Source organism: Hippocampus bargibanti, linkage group LG06 (assembly GCF_051943395.1).
Source record: "Hippocampus bargibanti isolate YZ-2025 linkage group LG06, ASM5194339v1, whole genome shotgun sequence".
NCBI classification, from domain to species: domain Eukaryota; kingdom Metazoa; phylum Chordata; class Actinopteri; order Syngnathiformes; family Syngnathidae; genus Hippocampus; species Hippocampus bargibanti.
In genome coordinates this window covers 20,746,617-20,767,617 of record NC_142739.1, presented here as the reverse complement: position 1 = coordinate 20,767,617, position 21,001 = coordinate 20,746,617, and the positions used below count along the sequence as shown (strand labels likewise).

The 21,001-nt window shown below is 44.7% G+C and overlaps 1 protein-coding gene across 4 annotated transcripts in view; it reads right to left on the bottom strand.

Annotated features, from left to right (window-relative positions):
• LOC148896733 (uncharacterized) overlaps window positions 1-19,846 on the bottom strand; it is a 29,107-nt gene extending 9,261 nt beyond the window's left edge. Inside the window, exons 1-5 of one of the 4 annotated variants that reach the window (XR_016115244.1) lie at window positions 19,491-19,839; window positions 9,466-10,234; window positions 3,905-7,580; window positions 475-793; window positions 107-283 (exon numbers count right to left, since the gene is read on the bottom strand). Coding sequence is in view for 3 of the 4 variants with exons in the window: in XM_088998222.1 (XP_088854348.1) it covers window positions 107-283; window positions 475-793; window positions 3,905-7,580; window positions 9,466-10,059 (4,766 nt within the window). In the remaining variant the exon portion in view is untranslated. Of the gene's footprint in view, window positions 1-106; window positions 370-474; window positions 794-3,904; window positions 7,581-9,465; window positions 10,235-10,525; window positions 10,670-19,490 lie in introns of those variants that run through there. The other 3 variants (XM_088998222.1, XM_088998223.1, XM_088998224.1) reach the window with 3 other exon arrangements.
• Window positions 19,847-21,001: the final 1,155 nt, after the last annotated feature.

The following is a 21,001-nucleotide window of genomic DNA, read 5'->3' as shown; positions in this document are numbered from 1 at the left end:
CACAATGATGGTGAGCATTTTGTGAGCCATCGTCCCCTAATAAAATTGTATTCAATTAAAAATTTCACAAACCAAATGTCAGACCACAGACACACGATTGTCTTACTCTGTCGTTTTATAATCATCAGAGTAAAGACCGGCTTTCAGAAACGTTTTCCTGGGAGGGCCGTCTTCATTCTTGTCTCTTTGGACAACAGCCGGTTGGGATGCGGGCAGCTTGACGGCCGATTCACCGAAACGTTCGGCGGGCGCGTCGTTGCCCCCCGTCTCGTCCTCAGCGACACTGAAGGGGGAAAGCATGAAGCGAGAGATAGAGCGACAGGGAGGGGAAAAAAAGAGAAAGAAGAGGCACTGGTTTAGCACACAGTGCTGAAATATGGACGGTTAATATGGGGAAGATTTTAAACAGCGACGAAAGGCTGAATTGTGAGGGACAAGCGTTTGAGGGCGGAGGCGGGTGGTGGAGTGTTTTACCTCTGATGACAGGGAGAAGCGTCATGTTTTCTCTTACGTCCTCGCTTCCTCTTAGCCTGCGGTGGTTCCGAATCTGTCACCTGCCGCGTTGAGCTCACGTCCACGCCATCAGAGTCCGACGGCGCTCTCCTCCCACCGGCATTGCCGTTATTACGGAAGCACTCTCGCAGTAGGTCGGGCGACAACGCAGAGGAAGGCAAATCGGAGGGCAGAAGGCGTTTTCGAGGTCGGCCGGGTCTTCTTTTGTTTTTGCCTGCGGCGATGTCCGTCTCTGGCACACGTTTGAGCTGCCCGCCATTTATTGGGTCACCTTGTAAAGCTGCAGTCGGGGGGATACAATAAGTGACAGGAAGGAAATGAGACAGATGTGGATCAGTGATGAGGCCAGCAGGAGGTGTGAGTTGAGACCACTTTAAGCTGACTCATGCTGATGGGCCGCACATTAGATGAGTCACAGAATTTCATTGGCCGAACATTACTTCTGGGAAAATGATTTATACGTGTGTGCACACACACAAACACACTTCAATGAAGCTTTTCTTTATGTGAACATGTCCTAAGACACAGGTGTCAAAGTCAAGGCCCAGGGGCCAAATCTGGCCCGCCACATCATTTTATTCGGCCCGCGAAAGCAAACCAAACTTGTGAAATTCCACGATGCTTGCTAAAGTCGAAACGGTGAAAAGGCTAATTGTTAAACTCGAAAGGGCGAAAAGCTAATTTGAGATTCGTGTGTATGCAGGAGCTCGGAATCTCACAGAACCAATTAACTCATTCACTGCCAGACGTGCAAAAATGGGAGGAGAAGGCCTCATTTTTACAATCCAATTCCCCTTTTTTTTACGGCTATCACCTAAACCTAATTTGCACGGAAATTATAATTGCTGTAATTATTTGCATAAGACTACTTTCAAGTTGTAAATATTCAACGACCAAATGATAAATAGTGACTAGGCTGCTTGGGCTTGGTGATGACGCATTTTTAAGCCGCTTTTGCAAAGTACTTCACGAACTTCAAAATGTTGTCAGTACATTTGTAAACTGAAGACCGCGCTGCACATGAGTGTTTTGCCTCTAGGGGTAAAATGGTTTTATTGCGTTGATAGAGACACTTAACTCATTCACTGCTAGACGATGTGCAAAATTGTCTCCACTCCAGTGCCAGGGTTTTTGTCACTGTCACTCGAATTCCAGTACCCACAGAATATTGAGTTTTAGGACTACATGAACATTCAATTCAATGTAAGAAACCTTAGACTTTCTTCTTTCATCAATTCCTAAATTATATGGGGCTGGAGTTATATGAGCTTGAAATGAGGGCGGCTGTCCAGAATACAATGCAATACGTACATATTGGTTTATCTAACGCTTTTACAATAGCTGAAGGTGTAATAAAGCTCTAACATGGAAAAAAATGGAAATGCCGCCCCCTTGTGGAATGGAAAAACATTGCCAGAGGTCTGGGCAGCGCTTTGTCGGCACCCAACAAGAAAAAACAAAACCCGAACTAATGGTGGCTTACGTCATATTTTCAATTCCCAAATAAATTCGTGAAAGGCAATGAATGAGTTAAAAACATATCTCAAGGCACCCTTGATCAGACCCATGATTGTTTGCACAATTGTCTAATGTGCAACATACTCCCAAATGTCCGCCCAGACCGTGCGTGCGTGCGATTTCTCCAAACACATATGCACTTAGTTTTGATGTCCATGTTCTTTTCTCCACATTGTTCCTCACACAGTCCATCCAAGCGACCTCACGCTGACCTGCTAATCCTTCATCAATCACTCCTGAGCTCTTTCCTCTTTCTTACCCATTTTTTCCCCACAGCCTGCGACAAGGCCGACCACTCTTTGCTTATTGAATCCCTGCAAGTCAAATCGGCCTCCGTCGGCTGGCGGCCCATCCTTAAATAGCCACTCTTGAGGTTTAACTAATGAATGTGCTCTCTGGGTAGCTTTGAGCTCAAACATCGTGTGGTTTGCAACAGCCCCGAGGAAGATTTTCTGACTGGATCTAATCATGACAGTTTTTTTTAAATGCCATAAGACTGACGGGGGCTAAAAAAAATCCTAAAAGAAAAAGGTTGCCGAGCGGTTATGTGTGTAAAAATACATCCGCTGCGCAGCAGTAGGAACCTATAAAAAGACAAGTGTGATCTCGTCTCAATCGGTTGTCATGCTTTAATGTGAGCCCAAAAAACTCTTAAAAAATAAAAAGACCCCCTCCTTTTTGCTGTTAAACTATGCAGAAGCAAAATGATCCCATGAAAAGCTTTTTTGGGGGCGATGGGTCGTGTGACTGGAGCCAAGGTCATCGGCCACCAAATGCAACATTTAAGATTGCATTTCATTGCTGTGGTGTGAAAAACAAATCCCACAAAAGTCTTTTTCTATGTTTAAACCACAATGGTCATAACATTTGATAGTTGGACCATACGCGTTCATAATTTAGTACGCCACTCAGAAGATGAAATGGCACCCGGATGGAAAAAAGGTTCTGCATCCTTAATTAATTTAACATCATCAGGTTGGTTGTTTTAATTAGCTGTGGTTTGTTTTTGTGTGACCTTGTGTCTGCCATGTTTACTGTATATCTTCATCAGTGGGGCCACAGGGAGTGGTACTCTGCTCCCCCCAACCTGAGAGTAGGGACCTATCATAGCTGTGTCCGGCGCCGCCATGGCTGGACATTAGGGATATATAAATAGGGCCGATACGACCAGTCACTTTAGTTCGCTGACGAAGCCTCTTGGATAGGAGGCGAAACGTCCGAAACCTTCAAATTTGTACAGATGACGGCTGAAGAAACCTTCTCATCGATGTATATCTTCATGTGCGCAGCTATTTTTCCAAGAATGTTCACATTAAAGAAAATAGAAAATGTAAGTTTAACTTCTCATTAAGTCATTGACTGCCATTCCCAAATTTATTCTGGAATTAAAAATATGATGTGGAGCGCCATTCACAAATTTGTTTTTCAGCTTTTGGTTTTTCTTGGGTGGGAGGGCAATAAAGTGCTGGTCAGACCGCTGGCAATGTTTTTCCCCTTCCACGAGGGGGCAGCATTTGCCTTTTGTACAGCCGCCCCCACTTGCACCTCATATTACACCAGACCCATGTAACTTAAGAATTAACTCTTTTTTTCTGGTGAAAGAAGAGAGTCTAAAGTTTCTTAGGTGGAATTGAATGTTTTTGACATAAACATTCAATTCCACAGAATATTGAGAACTACATAAACTTTATGTAGTCCTAAATCACAATATTCTGTGGGTCCTGGAATTTGAGAGAATATGACAAAAACCCTGGCACTGGAGTGGACACATTTTTGCACATGTCGGGCAGTGAATGAGTTAAATGCACATCTCGAGTAGAAACCTTCTGATTGAGGTTACGGTTGTTTACAGGTGAATTGAGCAGCATCTCACCTGCTTCTCTTCTCGTAGTCCAAGCTAAGTCGTCCGCCCTCCACGACCCATCTCCGCTTCGGAGATTCCGACTGGCCAACCCGCTCCTCAAGCCACATTCTCGCCCTGTTACCACGTCAACCGCCGTGAACAGGTTGGTGTGCGTTGCGGATGGAGGCGTCCCACTCGTATAGGTGTGCTGAATGTCATCCTCATCGTTGTTCTCCGGGTCAGAGGGAATTATTGGAGCGACGCGTCCGGCGGACGGTGCACAGCTGGTATTTGGAAAGGACGCACCCCGAAGTTTGGCCCAACTTTGGCCTAGGGCGCCCCAGCCCCCTCCGAACGATGTCAAGTGAGAGGAGCCCAGTCCCACGGAGAAGAGCGGTGCATGTTTTGATCTGTCTGATAATGACGACGATGTGGCAGTAGAGAAGGTATTTCTTGCATTGTCACGTAACCAAGGTGACTCTTTGGACAGCACGCCGTCCATTCCTCTCGTGCCCTTCCGCCCTCCTCCTTGGCCCAAAATGAACCTTGACTTTAAAGTGGAGAAGGCCTCTCTCGTCACCACGTCCTCCTGTTCCTCATGCTCCAGCGCTGTCTCACCTTCCGCATTACGCCCACACCGCCTCTGTCTGTGTTTATGTCTGTGACCCCAATCACAAGGGAGGCTCGACCCGTAGCCTAAATTGAGGCCTCCTCCCTTGCCTTCTATCTCCCCTCCACGGGCGCCTTCTCTCAGCAACCTGCTCCTCTGCCTATGGAACCTGGCAGGGTTAAGGAGGATGTGGGCATGGTGGGGCTGCTGCGAGGCATACTGGTGAGGGGGAGGAAGCGGGTACGAGCCGGGAAGATGATGGTAAAGTGTTGTGGCCGGTGGGTAGTTACTGTAGAAGCCCATGTTGTCAATTGTTTCCTGGAACTTGGATGGGCATCCGCACTGCCTGCGCTCCGGTTTTCTGTTGCAATGCAGCGTCTGGCAAGGGTAGAAAGACTGAGAGGAGAAGGCGGGGTTAGCAGCGTAAGACTGAGGGTGAGGAGAATAGAAGCCATTCAGGTTGATCCTGAAAATGTTGGAGCGATGAGAATGCGAGGAGTGATGGCGCCGTCCGCCGTCAAAACCCTGGGCCAGATCCGACCTGGCCCAACCTCGACGACCAATGTGGACTTCACTGAATTGACCGATGAGTTCTTCCAGTTCAGACAGAAACTCTGGATCCTGCATGAGTAGCTGTTGGTTTTTCTTTTTGTGTTTGTTTTTCGGTCTCTTCAGTGCGTTGTGACCAATGCAAGGGTAGTAAGATGAATGAGTGCACTTGTTATGTCCAGGGCAGGGACAAAGACAGTTACAGGAAGAGAGACAACTGTAATCTCGCCGCCTGTGCCTATGTCGCTGCCGCTCGACCGAACTGGGGTTGCCAATCGGATTCTTGTGTCTGGCAATAGGAGGTTCCACGAGAGAGGAACGCTTGGGGCCCCCGAGGATGCCCACAGATGTTTGGCCCAACCTGAGCAGACCTCGAACACCCTTCATTTCCGCTCGCTCGCACACACTGTTGTTATCCGTTCCAATCCCACTATCACTGGGCAACGTCTCGTCGCTGTGCGATTCACTCCTGGGCGATGGAGTGGCGTCTTTGGAGGGGCTGGGCGTGGTGGAATGGAGCAGAGTGCCTGCGGAGGAGAGCTTACACGACGACTGGTGAAAAGGAAAGTGCTGCCTACCCTGGCATGGACAACTTTTCTTCACAAAAGGGGAGAGGGAGGAGGAACAGGACGGGGGACGCGGTGAAGTACAGGAAGACGACGGGGACGGGAGTGAGAACGGGGGAGGAAAAAGCAGAGTGGACAAAGGTTCTGTGATACTTCCGTCACTGTAAGGACTATGAGCCCCGCTGGAGTGTGTCAGGGATGGGGAGGGAAACGGGTGAATGACTGGAGGCTGGTTGGACATGAAGAGGGATGTTTCAGTGGGCTGACTGAACAACGATGACGGAGTGAAGCTATGAGGATTCAGAAGAGTCGTTTGGGATTTGGGCTTGCGACCTCTCCTCTTACCCATATAGATGGTTCCTCTCTTGCTCACATTGATCTGAGGGCCCAGTTTGGTCCCAAAGGAGGAGGACAAGTCGGAGAGGGTGGGCACTGTCGGAGGTTCAATTGACTTGTATGTTTTCGGAGAATGTGCGAAACCTTTTGCGTTCTCGCTTTGCTTTCCGGGGTTGCCAGATGTCATTACCTTGTGAAGTCTCTTCTTCTTCCTTTTCTTCATGTCATTAATCAGCCTCTGGATCTTGAAATGCCTGTTTCCCTTCTCAAGAGGAGGAGAAGGAGGATCTCCGAATTTATCTGCGATGACTGTTTTGTGGAGCGCTTGTTTGCGAGGACGGCCACGCTTCTTTGGGCTGGAGTCCAGGACTGAGCTTTTTTGGATTTCATCACACTCCAGAAAGGCCATCTCCTCTGGAGAAAGTCTGAGAGGGGATTGGTTTAACATCATGGTGTGGGATTTAGGTCGGCCTCGTTTTCGGCCTGGGGTTTTGGAAACCGGTTCTTTCGAATCAGATACGGAGACGTTCTGTTTGGGGGACGATGGTTTAGTTGTGGAGGAGGTGGGGGAGCAAGAGGGGCTCGAGTGAACGGACAACTTCTGTGAGAAACTCTGTTGAGAATCTGTTTGGTGATTTTCCACCCTCTGAACCCGGTGCACCAGTTTGGTCCAACTGGGCCTTCTAGCTTTACGTTTCTTCAGTGGTCTGCTGTCCTGCTCTTGGTAGGAAAGCAATGGCGACAGAGGACGCGGGGCAGAAGATGTCGGCGGATGCTTCGGCGGAGCTGGCGAATACCTGACGACGTCATTGTCTTTTGACTTTGGGGCGCTGTCGGTAGTCGCTGCTTGTAGCTCGGTTTGTTTGATATTATCTCTCACGCTGCCCTTGTCAGATCTTCCCTGGTCTGCTACTTTATACGCGTTAGCAAATTTACCCATGGCACCCGAGCATGTGTCCTCCTTTCTGTGTTTATCTGGCTTTTCTCCAGTCTTCAATTCATCGCCGCTTTTGTGGTCTTTACCGTGTTGTAATTTCCCATCTTTTACTTTGTCTTTTTTCTTCTTTTTGATTTCCTCCTTTCTATGATCAGGCGTAACTCGGTCTGCTTCCAGTCCATCTCCCTTTGGCTTTCGTTTATCTTTCTTTAGCTTCCTCTCTCGCTTTTTGTCATTGGAACGCTCGAGTGAAGCTTCCTGAACTTTGGACTGTGCAGGAGAAGCATCCAGAGCGGGGGATGATTTGGATTTATTCGTAACTGAGGCGGAGTTATTCCTCTGCGCCAAGCAAATCTCTGTTTTTGAAGAACCCGGAGGTGTGGCGTCCACATTGGGAACGGAGCTGCTGTGTTTTGCTGTTTTGATTGATAGGGCATCTCTCAGTTTATCTTCAGAGCATCTGCCGTTCAAAATTCCTTTCTTGGTCTGAACCGCACTGTTGTGTTTCTTGATGATTTCTCTTCCAGGCAGTGTTTCGGTGCACGGCCTGGAGAGGCTCGCTGAAGCTTCCTGGTGGTTGGTGGAAGAGCCTGGTGAGAGTACTCCGGGGAACGGTTTCTCGTGGTTGTATGGACTCTTTTCTTTCTTCCCTCTCTCCAACGAACCGGTCGTAGCCACCTCTGTGTTACCCGCCAGTTTGAGAGGGACCTGGGTAGAAATTAACACACAATGATGGGAAGATCTTATATGTCTGCTGTTGACAACAGTTTAACCGTCAACAGTGGTGGTGGTGGGGGGACAATAACAAAAATGCTTTTGTTTTTGTCCGCCCATTAAAGCCCAGACTGAAGACAAAGTGACTCAATCAGGCAGAGAAAGCAGGGCGAAGGGAGCGAGGTGACGGAAAAGGGAACAAGGGGGGATGGGGGGGTGACACAGAAAAGGAGAGACACAACGCAAGAGACGGAAGAAGAGGGATAGAAATGGAGTGAAAGATAAATGAGAGAAGGTAGAGAAAGGAGGGGACGTAAAATAGAAGAGAGGGACCAATATAGCAACTCGGCCAGCAAGAGAAAGCTGTGCGATTGGTCGCTATAAATTGCCACTAATACAGATGAGGAGCTCTGACATTTTGTACTTGTCCTTTAATTTTGGTAGGCGGCAGCTTGAGTGGCGTTTGTGCAGCTAAAGCAATAAGCTTCCCCTCAGGCCATCGTCGGAAGGACCGACGGACCAATGCCTGTAATGGCCAAGTGGTTGCTGTGCCGCTGTCCTATTTATAGGCCCTGTTTTGTTAAATATGCCGCTTGCTTATTGAGTATTGAGACAATTGCTCATTTGACCTTATGATGGCGCACCACATAGCCGAGTGATGTGAGCATGCCTGGTGGTTAAGGGAGGGAAAAAACAGCACAAGTATTGTGCATAAGTGCAATTAATAATGTATGAGTACACATTTGCTTCAGCTAACAATCCGTCCATCCATTTTCTGTACTGTTTATCCAGAGAAGGACAAACCGCCATTCCCTCAGAAAAGATGGCACATCACATCATAAGGCTCTACAGTAGAGGCTGAGGTTACGCTATGCATCCATTAGACAGTGCTGCATTCAAGCAAATGTTCACAAAAGATGCTGAATAAACGTGTCTGGACTCACTCCATCTATTTTATACATATATATTCTGTTTAAAATCAAATTCTGTTTAAAATCAGCATATACGCAGTTTCATATATGCGATGCATTCTGTTCTGTGCACATTGATTTTTATCGCATTGCGATACTTTGTTTCTCTTTTCAACAAATTGCAAATTTACCAATTGTGGGACGAATAAATGTTTTTTTCTTATCTAGGTCAGTCAAACTTTATTAATAGACTGCAAATCAGCTTTCTGACAACTCCATTCACTCTCAATACAACTTCACATATAAAGTGCACAAGATTAGAAGCCGCAGGGTCATATTTTGAAGAAAATGAAAGCTTTTGGGTACACCTTATAATGCGGAAAATACGGTTATTCAAAGAGAAAGACCTCTCAACGTCAACAACATTTAGTACCACAGCCCTTGAGGACTGCAGTCACCTATACCTAATGTAGGCCGTCTATGACATCGCCTTCTTTCAACCGGAAAATCATGAGATTGACAAGCTCTGTAGTCCACTCCGTTTAGAAGCAAAGGATTTAAGATACGCTAAATTAACAATTGAGAGAATTGACTCATATATATATATATATATATATATATATATACACACACTATCATCATTTGCGATGCCAGGAGCTGACAGGCGTGTACGTGTATGCCCTTCGCGGAGACAAGCCTACAGAGAATCATCGCCCGTCTCTGTGGCTCCCATCAGCTTTACTGAGCTTTAATAGTGAGTTACAGCTCATTGTTTTTTCCTCCCGCGACAACACTTTTATTGTCCCCGCTCGTATGGTGCAGTTTTAACAGCCCTGCCTCCGTGCGGAGGAGACGCATGAATGAATGTGTCCCATGAATGCTGGATGTGTAAATAAGCAACAGTTTGGGCCTAAGGTCAGAATATTGTATATTTCTTTGCGGTTGTCATTCAAGTAGGTTGAACTCACCTGTTTGGTCCCTGGGTTGGCGATGGCTGAGGGTATGGTGGAAAGAGTAACATTTGCTGGCGTTAAAGACTGTGTTGCTGCTGCTGCTGATGATGATGATGACGACGATGGTGTTGAGAATGATTGCAAAGCTGCAGATGCCATTTGTTTATATGCAATCTGGAAGCCATCTGAATGGTTTTCCGTTTTTGCATCATCCGCATCAGATACGGTCCGGGTTGGCAAGGCACCCCCTCGGCCCTGCTGCCTCTGATAGGTTCTGATGGTGGGCTTGCAGACGTAGCTTTCCAAGATCTTGGGCGGCTTCTTGGTGCGCTTGGCTTGCACGCCGATGCGGAGTCGCACGTTCCCGTCGGGGCAGCTGGTCTCTCTGCCACATAACTGAAGCTGCTGCCCCGCGTCCCCACAACAACCCTCAATGAGCAACTCCAGCACCGCCCCCTTGTCCCCTTCCCTCTTCTTCCCTACGTCCAAATCCTCGGTCTCCACACGCTTTCTTTTCCCTTGGTCTTGCTCAAAGTCCTCAGATACAGGGGAGGCATCCAGTGCAGAGTCCGTCATTAGAGGGGTGCCCCCCTTCATTCTCTGATCCATCAGAGAAGTCAGGGGGAAGGAGAAGAGAGCTGAATAGTTCCCAGTATACCAATGAAGGAGTTTTCCTTCAGATGGAGGGTAAGGATTTGAAGAAAAGAAGAAAAAAAAAACTCAGTTGAACTTGTTCATCCGGGAAAGAAAGATCTTGTCCTTTGGGCTTGAGCTGACAAAATGCCTGTTAAGAGAGAGAGAGAGGAAAATACAATCCAGTCATTAGTCACTTCAGTGAGCGCAGATGCTGTGCAGCAGCAGCAGAAACAGCGGCACAGGAATGGGGAGGAAAGTCCCCTTCCAAGTGGACAGCTGAAAAGAGGCGCTACAGTGTGCGTCCATAGAGATGATCTCATCCCACAGCAAACCTCGGGGGTCTAATCAACAGAGAGCCGGGTCCCACAATGTCTGCTCTCAACTTGACTGGAAGCGAGACTTAATCACATGATTGAAAAATAGTAAAAGGAGAACTTACAGCTGCAAAAAACTTTCACTTTTAAGCCCCTGGATATCAAACACCTCGCCGATTATAACCCAAGCTGCCGCCATCTTTGCGCCTTCTGTTCTCAGCGACTATTTCTTCCCTTTCCCGGCGCTGGGTTGTACTTTCTTTTCTCTCCGAAAAAAAAAACTCCCCGTCTCATTTTTTTGGCAGCATGCTTTTCGCATGCATTCTCTATTAGCCCCCTCCCCTCCCTCTTTCTTGCTCTCTAGCTCACTCTCTCGCTCCGAGTCGACCACACCGCTGAATGGTCCACTCGAGGACTATATTCCTGTTAATCACAACCATATTTCTTCTTACACTTCATTCTTTTCTACCTAAATCCCTCCATTCACGATACTCGACAACTCCCCCGTCTCTCTCAGTCATGGTAACACCACGTCGGGAAAAGGGGGAAACTTATTTTTGGAAAGGAGCGCAAATTCCTTCTCCTCCCATTGCTTCCTCTGAGTCAAGTAAGCTTTTCATTGACCCCATTGTAAATGAACGTCTAATGTGACATTATAGCTAGTAACACGCCCTAAAACAACATGCTCCCCACCAAAATAAACTCGCTTTTGGTTCAGCCCAAATGAGGACCCCGGGCATAGCAAATGGAGCCAGCCTTTGACTGTCCTTCATAACGTCCGTGCTTGCATCAAGGGAGGCATTCATTTCACAATAAAATAAATAAATAAAACACACACACCTTGCAAAGCATTCTTCTGCCTCTTATGGCATCCACTCAAGCGCCCCGAAAGCATTTTAGATAATGTTTTCATTTAGAAACACTCCCACCCTCGACGTCCTCCACCACCCACCCTTCCCACACACACATGCACATCCCCAAAAACATTTGCTGAAATCAGACAGAGGAGCTCAAATCAACATCAGTTCCAGTAAAAGACGTTACGTAAGACCGCTGGAGAGTATTTCCACCGCCAAACCGTGCTGTGAAATTTTAATAAAGTACACTGTTTAAACATCTTCATAAACGACCTTTTTGAACAATTACATTCTTTGTGGCGATTTTGGACCAAGCCTTGCCGTAAATTGCTAAGAAAAGTCAAGTAATTGACAATGACCGTTGTCGAGTGTTTCGAATTACCTTTACGAATTGTTGTAAGCGTAAAACATAGCGGTGGGTGAGTACCAATAAGATATAGGGTACTATTGAAGAATGCTGATCTCAGGCACTAATATTTGAAAAAAGAAATATGATGTTGAATATGTTTTGCTTGACAGCAGTTGGCATAAAATGCCAAATGTGCAAAAATGTGTCTACTCCAGTGCCAGGGTTTTTGTCATTGTCACTCGAATTCCAGGACCCACAGAATATTGAGTTTTAGGACTACATAAACATTCAATGCAGCGTAAGAAACCTTAGACTCTCTTCTTTCATCTGAAAAAAGCGTTAATTCCTAAATTACATGGGTCTAGAGTTATATGAGCTTGAAGTGAGGGCGGGCGGCTGTCCAAAATACTACGCAATACATACTGTACATACAGTATTGGTTTATATCGCGCTTTAACAACTGCTGAAGCTAGAACAAAGCACTAACATGGAAAAAGGGGAAATGCTGCTCTCTCGTGGAATAGAAAAAAAAAACATTGCTAGAGAAGAAAAAACTAAACCCAAACAAATTCGGGAATGGCGCTCTACGTCATATTTTCAATTCCCGAATAAATTTGTGAATGTCAGTGAATGAGTTAAGACATCATACCGGTACCGGTCTGAAAAATAAGTGGTATCAAACATTAGTAGCAAAATCGCTATACCACAAACTGATGATCCAAAAAACACAACATTTGAAACTCCTCTTGCAATATCCATCCGGAAAAATGCACCACAAGTGTGTAAGAAGCCTTAAAAATAGCAAATGCCAAGTAATAACACCTCTGTCATTTGGTAAAGTTTTATAACAGCCACTCAGCTGTGGTAAAACAAACACATGTAGACTCTCTGAACAACCAGGGCCAAATTTAACTCCTTGCCGACATACAGTACAAAGAACAGTCAAGATACATCGCGTCAACATGCCTCCAATTGCTACTTTCCTATGACCCGGATTTTGGTGTCATCTTGTGGCATTGTACAGCAATTACAAGAAAGCGCATCGAAGTATACAGATTTTCAAACTCCATTTTTTTAAAATACATTTTGTAGTACATTTAAAAAGATGTGAAAAGTTGCCAATGCGGCCCTTTTACTGATGCCCAGGAGAAAAGTCAAACCCATAAAGACAATGAGCACTCGCTTACAGTTCGCATGACAGATCCTTCAACTTAAAGAAGCCAATTTCACATGCATATGAACAGTCTTTTATGCTCTTCCGCCCAAACATAACTCTAAAGTATCGCAACATTGGACTCCAGCAGCTATTTCCCATGACAAGATGATGGGTGGACCTGACACACAGAGTGAGCGCGGGCTCCTCAGCAGCGCTAAGGCGACAATTAAATCATTATAACGGCCTCCGCCATCTTTCCGGCATCCAATAGCGGCGGCAACGTTATCATCAATAACTGCGAGCATCTGCCTGACAACAGCACCAGAGCGGGAGCTCAGCTGGATGTCAGAAATGGATGTGGTGTTAAAAAGCCTCTGGCGCCTCACCGACGCATGCAAGTTGAGCACGAGATTCAGAAAAAGGGAGACAACAAGATTGTATTTCCATACGACGCATTTGTAAAAGTGTCTGTGGAAGAAAAGAAAAAAAGCGGTTGTCAAACTGGGATCCCTCCCTGGACGCTAGCTTTAGCTTGGGAGTCCACAAAAAAATATATGTGAAATAAATGAAGATGTTGTCAAAATCAAGGCCCGAGTGCCAAATGTGGCCCGCCACATCATTTACTTCGGCCCGCGAAAGCAAATCAAATTTGTGAAATTCCACAATGCTTACTGAAGTCTGAAACAAAAATTCACATTGTCTCATGTAAACCATGATAACAATTATTTTAGACTTCAAATTTGAAAGTGAGTTATTTATTAATTTGTTGTGCGCTCTATATGTAATATGTGGAGGGAATTAAGCATTTTAATTTTCTTTTCCTTTCGGCTTTTCCCCTCAGGGGTCGCAACAGCGAATCAAAGTCCTCCATCTATCCTAATTAAGCATTTTAATAGCTTCCCCAAATTCAGAACAGCCCCCGAGAGGAAATCGTAATGACCCACAGGCAAAAAATGAGTTTGACGCCCTTGTTTTATGACTAAACAACAACCAAAAATGGCAACCTCAATATGCCGACTGTCAGTCAGTTAAGGAAACATAATAAACTAATTACTCTGCCGTACCTTACCTTCAGGCTAATTAGAGATGTGATTGTGCAGGCATCAAAGTTTGACATGCACACAGAACATGTCAGCTTGCGACAACGGAAACATATTTTATTTAATTTGATAAACTTAGTTTTGTATTCAACAGGTAATGAATATTTAGGTGTTGAAATTGTTTCAATAAATGTTGTGAAGGATTTGTGGGTTTGATCCTTCCTGTGTGGAGTTTGCATGTTCTCCCTGGACCTGTGTGGATTTTCTCAGCGTACTACAGTTGCCTCCCACATTCCAAAAACATACGTGGCAGGCTTATTGACCACTCCAGATCATCCTTAGGTATGACTGTGAGTGTAGATGGTCGTTCGTCTCTGTTTGAGTTGGCCCATTAACCTGCCATAGATGTTTTTGAGATGTTGGAGAATACACAAACTCCCCACAGGAAGGCCGGAGCCAGAATTTTCTGTGAAAATGACACATTTTTGCACATCGTTTGGCAGTGAATGAGTTAAGAGTGCCGCTGTCAACGCAATAAAACTATTTTACCCCTAAAGGTAAAACACTCATATACAGTGCGGTCCTCAGTTTACAACTGTACTGACAACATTCTGAAGTTTGTTTAGTAGTTTGCAAAAGCGGCTTAAGAATGCGTGGTCACCGAGCATAAGTGCTCTACTCACCTCTTATCATTTGGTCGTTGAATATTTACAACTTGAAAGTGTCTTTATGCAAATATTTACAGCGATTATAATTTCCGTGCAAATTAGGGTTAGGTGATAGCTGTAAAAAAGGGAACTGGATTGTAAAAATGAGGCCTTCGCCGTGCTAATAGCACTTTTGCCAGAATCCAAAAGAAGCAGGTATGTTCCCAGAGTTGTAAACGTCAAGTGTACAAAAGTAGGACCTTTATCATACCAAGCAAGTGACAAGCCACTGTAGCAACATTAGTGTACCTCATGGTCTTAATTGTTGGATTCAAATTTTCACAGAAAAACCAAAAGGTCACCTACCATAAATCTACATTCAACTCAACCCAATAAATCTCTTTTATAGGCCCCCAATGTACCCAAGGCTGGATTTCCATTGCATGGACACAATTCAGATTTTTTTTTTCCTCTCTGTTTTGGAACAATTGGGTTTGTGCGTCATGGCAGAATCAACCGTCTTCAGATTGGATCAGTCCTCTTCTAGAAAGGGATCAAATTTATAATATATCTGATAACTGCCAGGTGCGCCATATCAAGTCAGCGACCGGATATACAGCATCAATACTAACCCAACGCCGCCGTCGTACGTTAAGTGATCGTGCATAATTGCCCATGATTACTCGTACATTACATTCACAAATACCAGCTGTAAATCAAAACTAACAAGCTAAGCAAAGACAATTAAATACGGTTCAACTATAATCTGCAGACATCAAAGATGGTCTAATTGTGCTTTATTAAAAGTGACAAGACATTAAAGATGCTAATCGCAGGGCTAACGTGGGCATTCAAACATTCGCGCCCACACTGACTTTATTATTTTTTATTCATGCACATTTACACCGATCATGTTTTTTTTAGAACAATTAGAAAAGGAAAACATGGTTAACCTACATCAGGGGTGCTCATTACGTCGATCGCGATCTACTGGTCGATCGCGGAGGTAGTACTGGTCGATCGCAGTGTGACAGTAAAAAACATTTGTCAGCCTATCAAACGTCCCGTCACTCGAGTGACATACAGGGCAACCATTCAGAACTGAATTTTTACCTGTAGGTCGCCGTGCATGCGTAAACAACGGCGCTAAACGCAGCAAAATTTACAAGCTAGTCAGCGTGAACATCTGGTGATCAAAATGAGTGAGAAAGCGGGACCAAGTAAGGGGGCAAAACATATTACTTTAATACGGAATGGGAAAATGTGGAGCGGCATTTTTGGACTGTTCATGGAAAATACGACATTGACTTCCCGCCGAAAAGCCAGCTGAGAAAGAGAACGGTGGACGAACTAAAATCCCAGTTGTCCGGACAGCAGTCATTTTTCACTCAACATACTTCAAAAGCGAAAGCCGCCACCGAAGCATCGTTCCGGGTGAGTCACGCCATCGTTAAAAACAATAAGTCCTTCCAAGACGGAGAGATGGTAAAAGAAGCATTTGTTGAAGCAGCTGACTCCTTGTTCAGAGACTTTAAAAATAAGGCAGAGATATTATCTTCAATCAAGCTGTCAAGACATACAGTTACACGGCGCTGTGAAGCCCGGCTGAGGATTTAACCCACAAATGTGGAAAGACATCGGAGATTGTGAGTGTTCTCACTGCTGAAGTCCAGGGCTCATGGACAGTTCTGTAACTTACTCACACAGGAAAAGTACCCCAACATGAGGAAATGTGCTACCTCCTTGACTGCATTATTCAGCTCCACTTATTTATGTGGGTCAGCCTTTTCCTACATGAAGATCATTAAGTCCAAATACCGTTCCACCATGAATGATGAACATTTGGAAATGTGCTTGAGGCAGGCTGTCAGCAGCTACTGTCCGGACTATGCATCCCTGGCTGATTCAATTCAGTGCGAGTCATCAACGTAAACTCAGGTAATTACAAAAAAATGTTAAGTTATTTATTATGTTATGTATATGTAGTTATTATGTGTGTTGTGCAATATTGGCTTATTCAGTTATACAAGGTACATCAACATACATTGTACGTACAAAGAATCCTTAAAACATTTGAAAATAATTATGTTTTGCATTTTTGTCGTGGGTAGATCATTTTGACTTGGTAGTTTTTATAAGTAGCTCGTATGCTGAAAACGTGTGAGCACCCCTGACCTACATGTTTTTAACTCATTCACTGCAATTCACAAATTTATTCTGGAATTTAAAATGAGCGCCATTCCTTTTTTGTGTTTTTCAAGCTTGGGTGCCGATAAAGCACTGGCCATGGCCTTTGGTGTTTTTTTCTTTTCCACAAGGGGGCATCATTTCCCTTTTGTCCATGATAGTGTTTTGTTCCAGCTTCAGCTGTTTTTAAAGTGCTATACAGTAATAATAATAATAATAATAATAATAATAATAATAATAATAATAATAATAATGGGGCAGCCCGGTAGTTGAGTGGTTCGCACACCGGCTTCAGAGTGTAGAGGTCGCCGGTTTGCGTCCCGGTCCGGCCTCCCTGTGTGGAGCTTGCATGTTCTCCTTGGGCCCGCGTGGGTTTTCTCCGGGTCCTCCGGTTTCCTCCCACACTCCAAAAACATGCATGGCAGGCAGATTGAACACTCCTAATTGTTCCTAGGTGTGAGTGTGAGAGCGACTGTTGTACGTCCTTTTGTGCCGTGCGATTGGCTGGCAACAAATTCAGGGTGTCCCCCGCCTCGTGCCCGAAGACAGCTGAGATAGGCTCCAGCACCCCCCGCGACCCTAATGAGGAATAAGCGGTACGGAAAATGGATGGATGGATAATAATAAAAATAATTTAAAGCGCTATATCAACCAATATGTACATATCGCATTTTATTTTGGACAGCCGCCCTCATTTCAAGCTCATATAACTCTAAACCCATATCATTTAGCAATTAACTCTTATTTCTGATGAAAGAAGAGAGTAAGGTTTTTAACGCTGTATTGAATATTTTTGTAGTCCTAACACTCAATATTCTGTGGGTCCTGGAATTCAAGTGACAATGACAAAAACCCTGGCACTGGAGTGAACTGAAGCTGCTCTGCCAGTGTAAACAAACAAACAAACAAACAAACAAACTAATAAGTGATGCTATTTGAGAAGCGAAAATGGTTTCTTTCAAAGATCCTCAAAGATCCGAATTGTGAACACGTCATATTCACAGTCTCCAATAAATTGCTTTATAAAATTGTATTCGACTACTTTTGGTTCTGGATGTAGGCTGCTGCTCAGTGTAGGGAGCAGCTCCATTCTAACGGTACGCAGGACTGGTATCCACCCAAATATCTTGAAACATTCCAATCTATTTTACCTTATCACACTATACAAACAGTTTTTTTAAGAAATGCAACATGTAAACATAAAACTGTTTTTGGCGTGTTGAGTAAATTCCAAAAACTTTGGCCTGTGTATCCTTTGATTTTTCTGCATGTTGTTCGGGGAGATACACAGTTATTCCATTTGTTTTGTTTAGTTTGACGGCAATCTTAAAATGCCAAGTGCCATTAAAGGACAACCGACACCATTTTTTGTTTCCTAACTGACATCAGAAAAACGTTTTATAACATCTAAAATACCCAAAACATGCAGGCTGATATTTTTAGTCAAATGCAAAACACCAATAAAAATGACTTTAGGTGTCCCAAGACTGTCACAAAATGACATTGGAACTGGGGATTTTCAGAAAGTCCCGCCCCCAGTTCGTGACGTCATGTCATGTTCAGTGCGAGTCTTAAAACATAAAATATAGCTATATATGCTCTCTCTCTCTCTCTCTCTCTCTCTCTCTCTCTCTCTCTCTCTCTCTCTCTCTCTCTCTCTCTCTCTCTCTCTCTCTCTCTCTCTCTCTCTCTCTCTCTCTCTCTCTCTCTATATATATATATATATATATATATATATATATATATATATAGCTCTATGCTGTAATATTATTTGTTATTTAGTTTTTTTGTTCTTTTGACTTCAAGACGGCGCCGCGAGAGTGGCTGCCTTTCCAGCAGCTCATGTATTTCGTTTTTATACTTTCATTCCTTTCATCACTTTGCTGCTGTGAAATGTAAATTTCTCCACTGTGAGACTAATAAAGGCATATCCAATCCAATCCAATCTATATGCCGTGAAATCTTTGTAAAATGTGCTCAGTAGAAGTCATTTAAAGTGATTTTACAAATTATGGACACAACTTGTCCGGAGGTGTCGGTTGTCCTTGAAGGGGAATTGTTCATAATCTACAAAACTGCTGGTTGTTGTAAAGCAAGTTGAGTGAAGTTATTCAATTTGAGTATCTTAAGTCAAAGCAAATAAATAATACGAAATAGCTCATCAAAGTGTTATCAGTGTCATAGTATCAAAACGGATTTGTCTAAGTACAGATAAAGTGCATACCTACACTATTTTACTAATATTGCAATTGATGCATCCAAACTAAAAAGTAACCTGGGACCTGTTTTGGTTCCCAAGCCTCAGTTTGAGAACCCCCGAACAACCACATCGAGCCTTTCTATCAACCCCTCAATCAACGAAGGTACCATCCCCTGCTTGTGGTGTGAATGTGACACGCACAATAGTGTGTCCTTGTCAGTGTGTCAGGCGTACATTGTGTACCCAGATGGCAGCTGCGTAGGCTCGCTGACATTTCCACTGGAGCTACTTCCAGTATAGGCAGCGGGGGTGTTAACGCACTATCCTGTCAGTGTCACAAGAGAGCGTCCACGCACAAAAATCACAACACGTCACGCATGACTGCCACTTAACAACAACAAGCACATTCGCGCGCGCGTGTTGTTTTAATGCCAACACACGCACGCGGAAGTGGGATCTGAAATCTACCGCCTTGTTGTTTTTCCTCCCCTCCTCTCACTGGCGGGAAAAGACAGCGTGCACACGCAGAACACACTCGGCAACAAGGGATAAAATTAGCGCAAAAGTGTTCACTAGCAACGCGGCGTGGCGCTAACAGGCCCCACGTAGCGTAGCCGTGACAATCCGGAATCAAAAGCGACGCAGGCTACTTACCTAACAAACAACGAAAAAAGGAGCCAGCGCGTCCCGGAGCAAACTGCGGGAGGTGAAGGTGTTGCTGTCCGGATCCTTTGCCGCCTCCGTCATACCGTGCAGTGCCGCCACCTCCGCCCACCCGTGTGACGATTCACTGCTCTCCTTGCGTGAATGACGTGGCGTGGATCAGACGAGTAAAAAAAGGTTATAAAAACACAGTACCAGCGGAGCGAGCTTTTAGTACGCACATTGGCGGGAGTTTTTTCATAATCATCGAGTTGGGTGGTTCTTAGTTCGCCGTTAGGGGGCGCGCCAGTTCCTCTAAGCTCGAACACTGTAGTCTTTTTTTGTTTTGTTTGTTCTTGTCCTAAGTCATTTCCCGTGCTGACAAGTCGCGTCGTTTCCCGCCAGTCGGGATGAGTCGCGATGTTTCCCATAGTCCACGAACGCCTCACCACCTTGGATATGTGTCAAGGGGAGTGTGTGCGAAATTGATTGGGTGGGGAGAGGAGGGAAGCTGTTAACACAGAATTGCCCTTCATAACAGACGGACTAGGAGGAAGTGTTATTAAATGTTAGCTCAGGGATAGCTAAACCGTTTACCTTAACCCATTCCCAGACGTGCAAAAAATGTGTCCACTCCAGTGCCAGGGCTTTTGTCATTGTCACTCAAATTCCAGGACCCACAGAATCTTGGGTTTTAGAACTACATAAGCATTCAATACAGCATTATCCATCCATCCATTTTCCGTACCGCTTATACCTTATTAGGGTCGCGGGGGGTGCTGGAGCCTATCTCAGCTGTCTTCAGGCACGAGGTGGGGGACACCCTGAATTGGTTGCCAGCCAATCGCAGGGCACACAAAGACGTACAACAGTCACTCTCACACTCACACCTAGGGACAATTTGGAGTGGTCAATCTGCCTGCCATGCATGTTTTTGGAGTGTGGGAGGAAACCGGAGTACCCGGAGAAAACCCACGCGGGCCCGAGGAGAACATGCAAGTTCCACACAGGGAGGCCGGATCAGGACGCGAACCGGCAACCTCTCCACTGTGAAGCCGGTGTGCTATTATTATTATTATTATTATTATTATTATTATTATTATTATTATTATTATTATTGTATAGCGCTTTGAAAACAACTGAAGCGAAAACAAAGCGTTAACGCGAAAACAGGGAATATTGTCATGACTTGTTATTTTGGAGCCTATCCCTTATTTTTCTGGAAAAAAATACTAGCTGTGAAGGGAGCTCAAGCTACTCAAAAAGATTCGGGATAAATGAACAATTACCTACAATATTCTTTGCATATACATTATCGCATATTTAAATAAAAATAAACAAAAGTGAAAATTTGATTGCATTCCTTTATGACTTGGGATGTGACTGTGTTCAGAATCATATAACTTATTTTAAAGGACAACCGACGTCTCTGGTTGTGTCCTTAATTTGTAAAATGGCTTCAAATGACTTTTACTGAGCGTATTTTACGAAGATTCCACCGCATATAGCTATATTTTACGTTT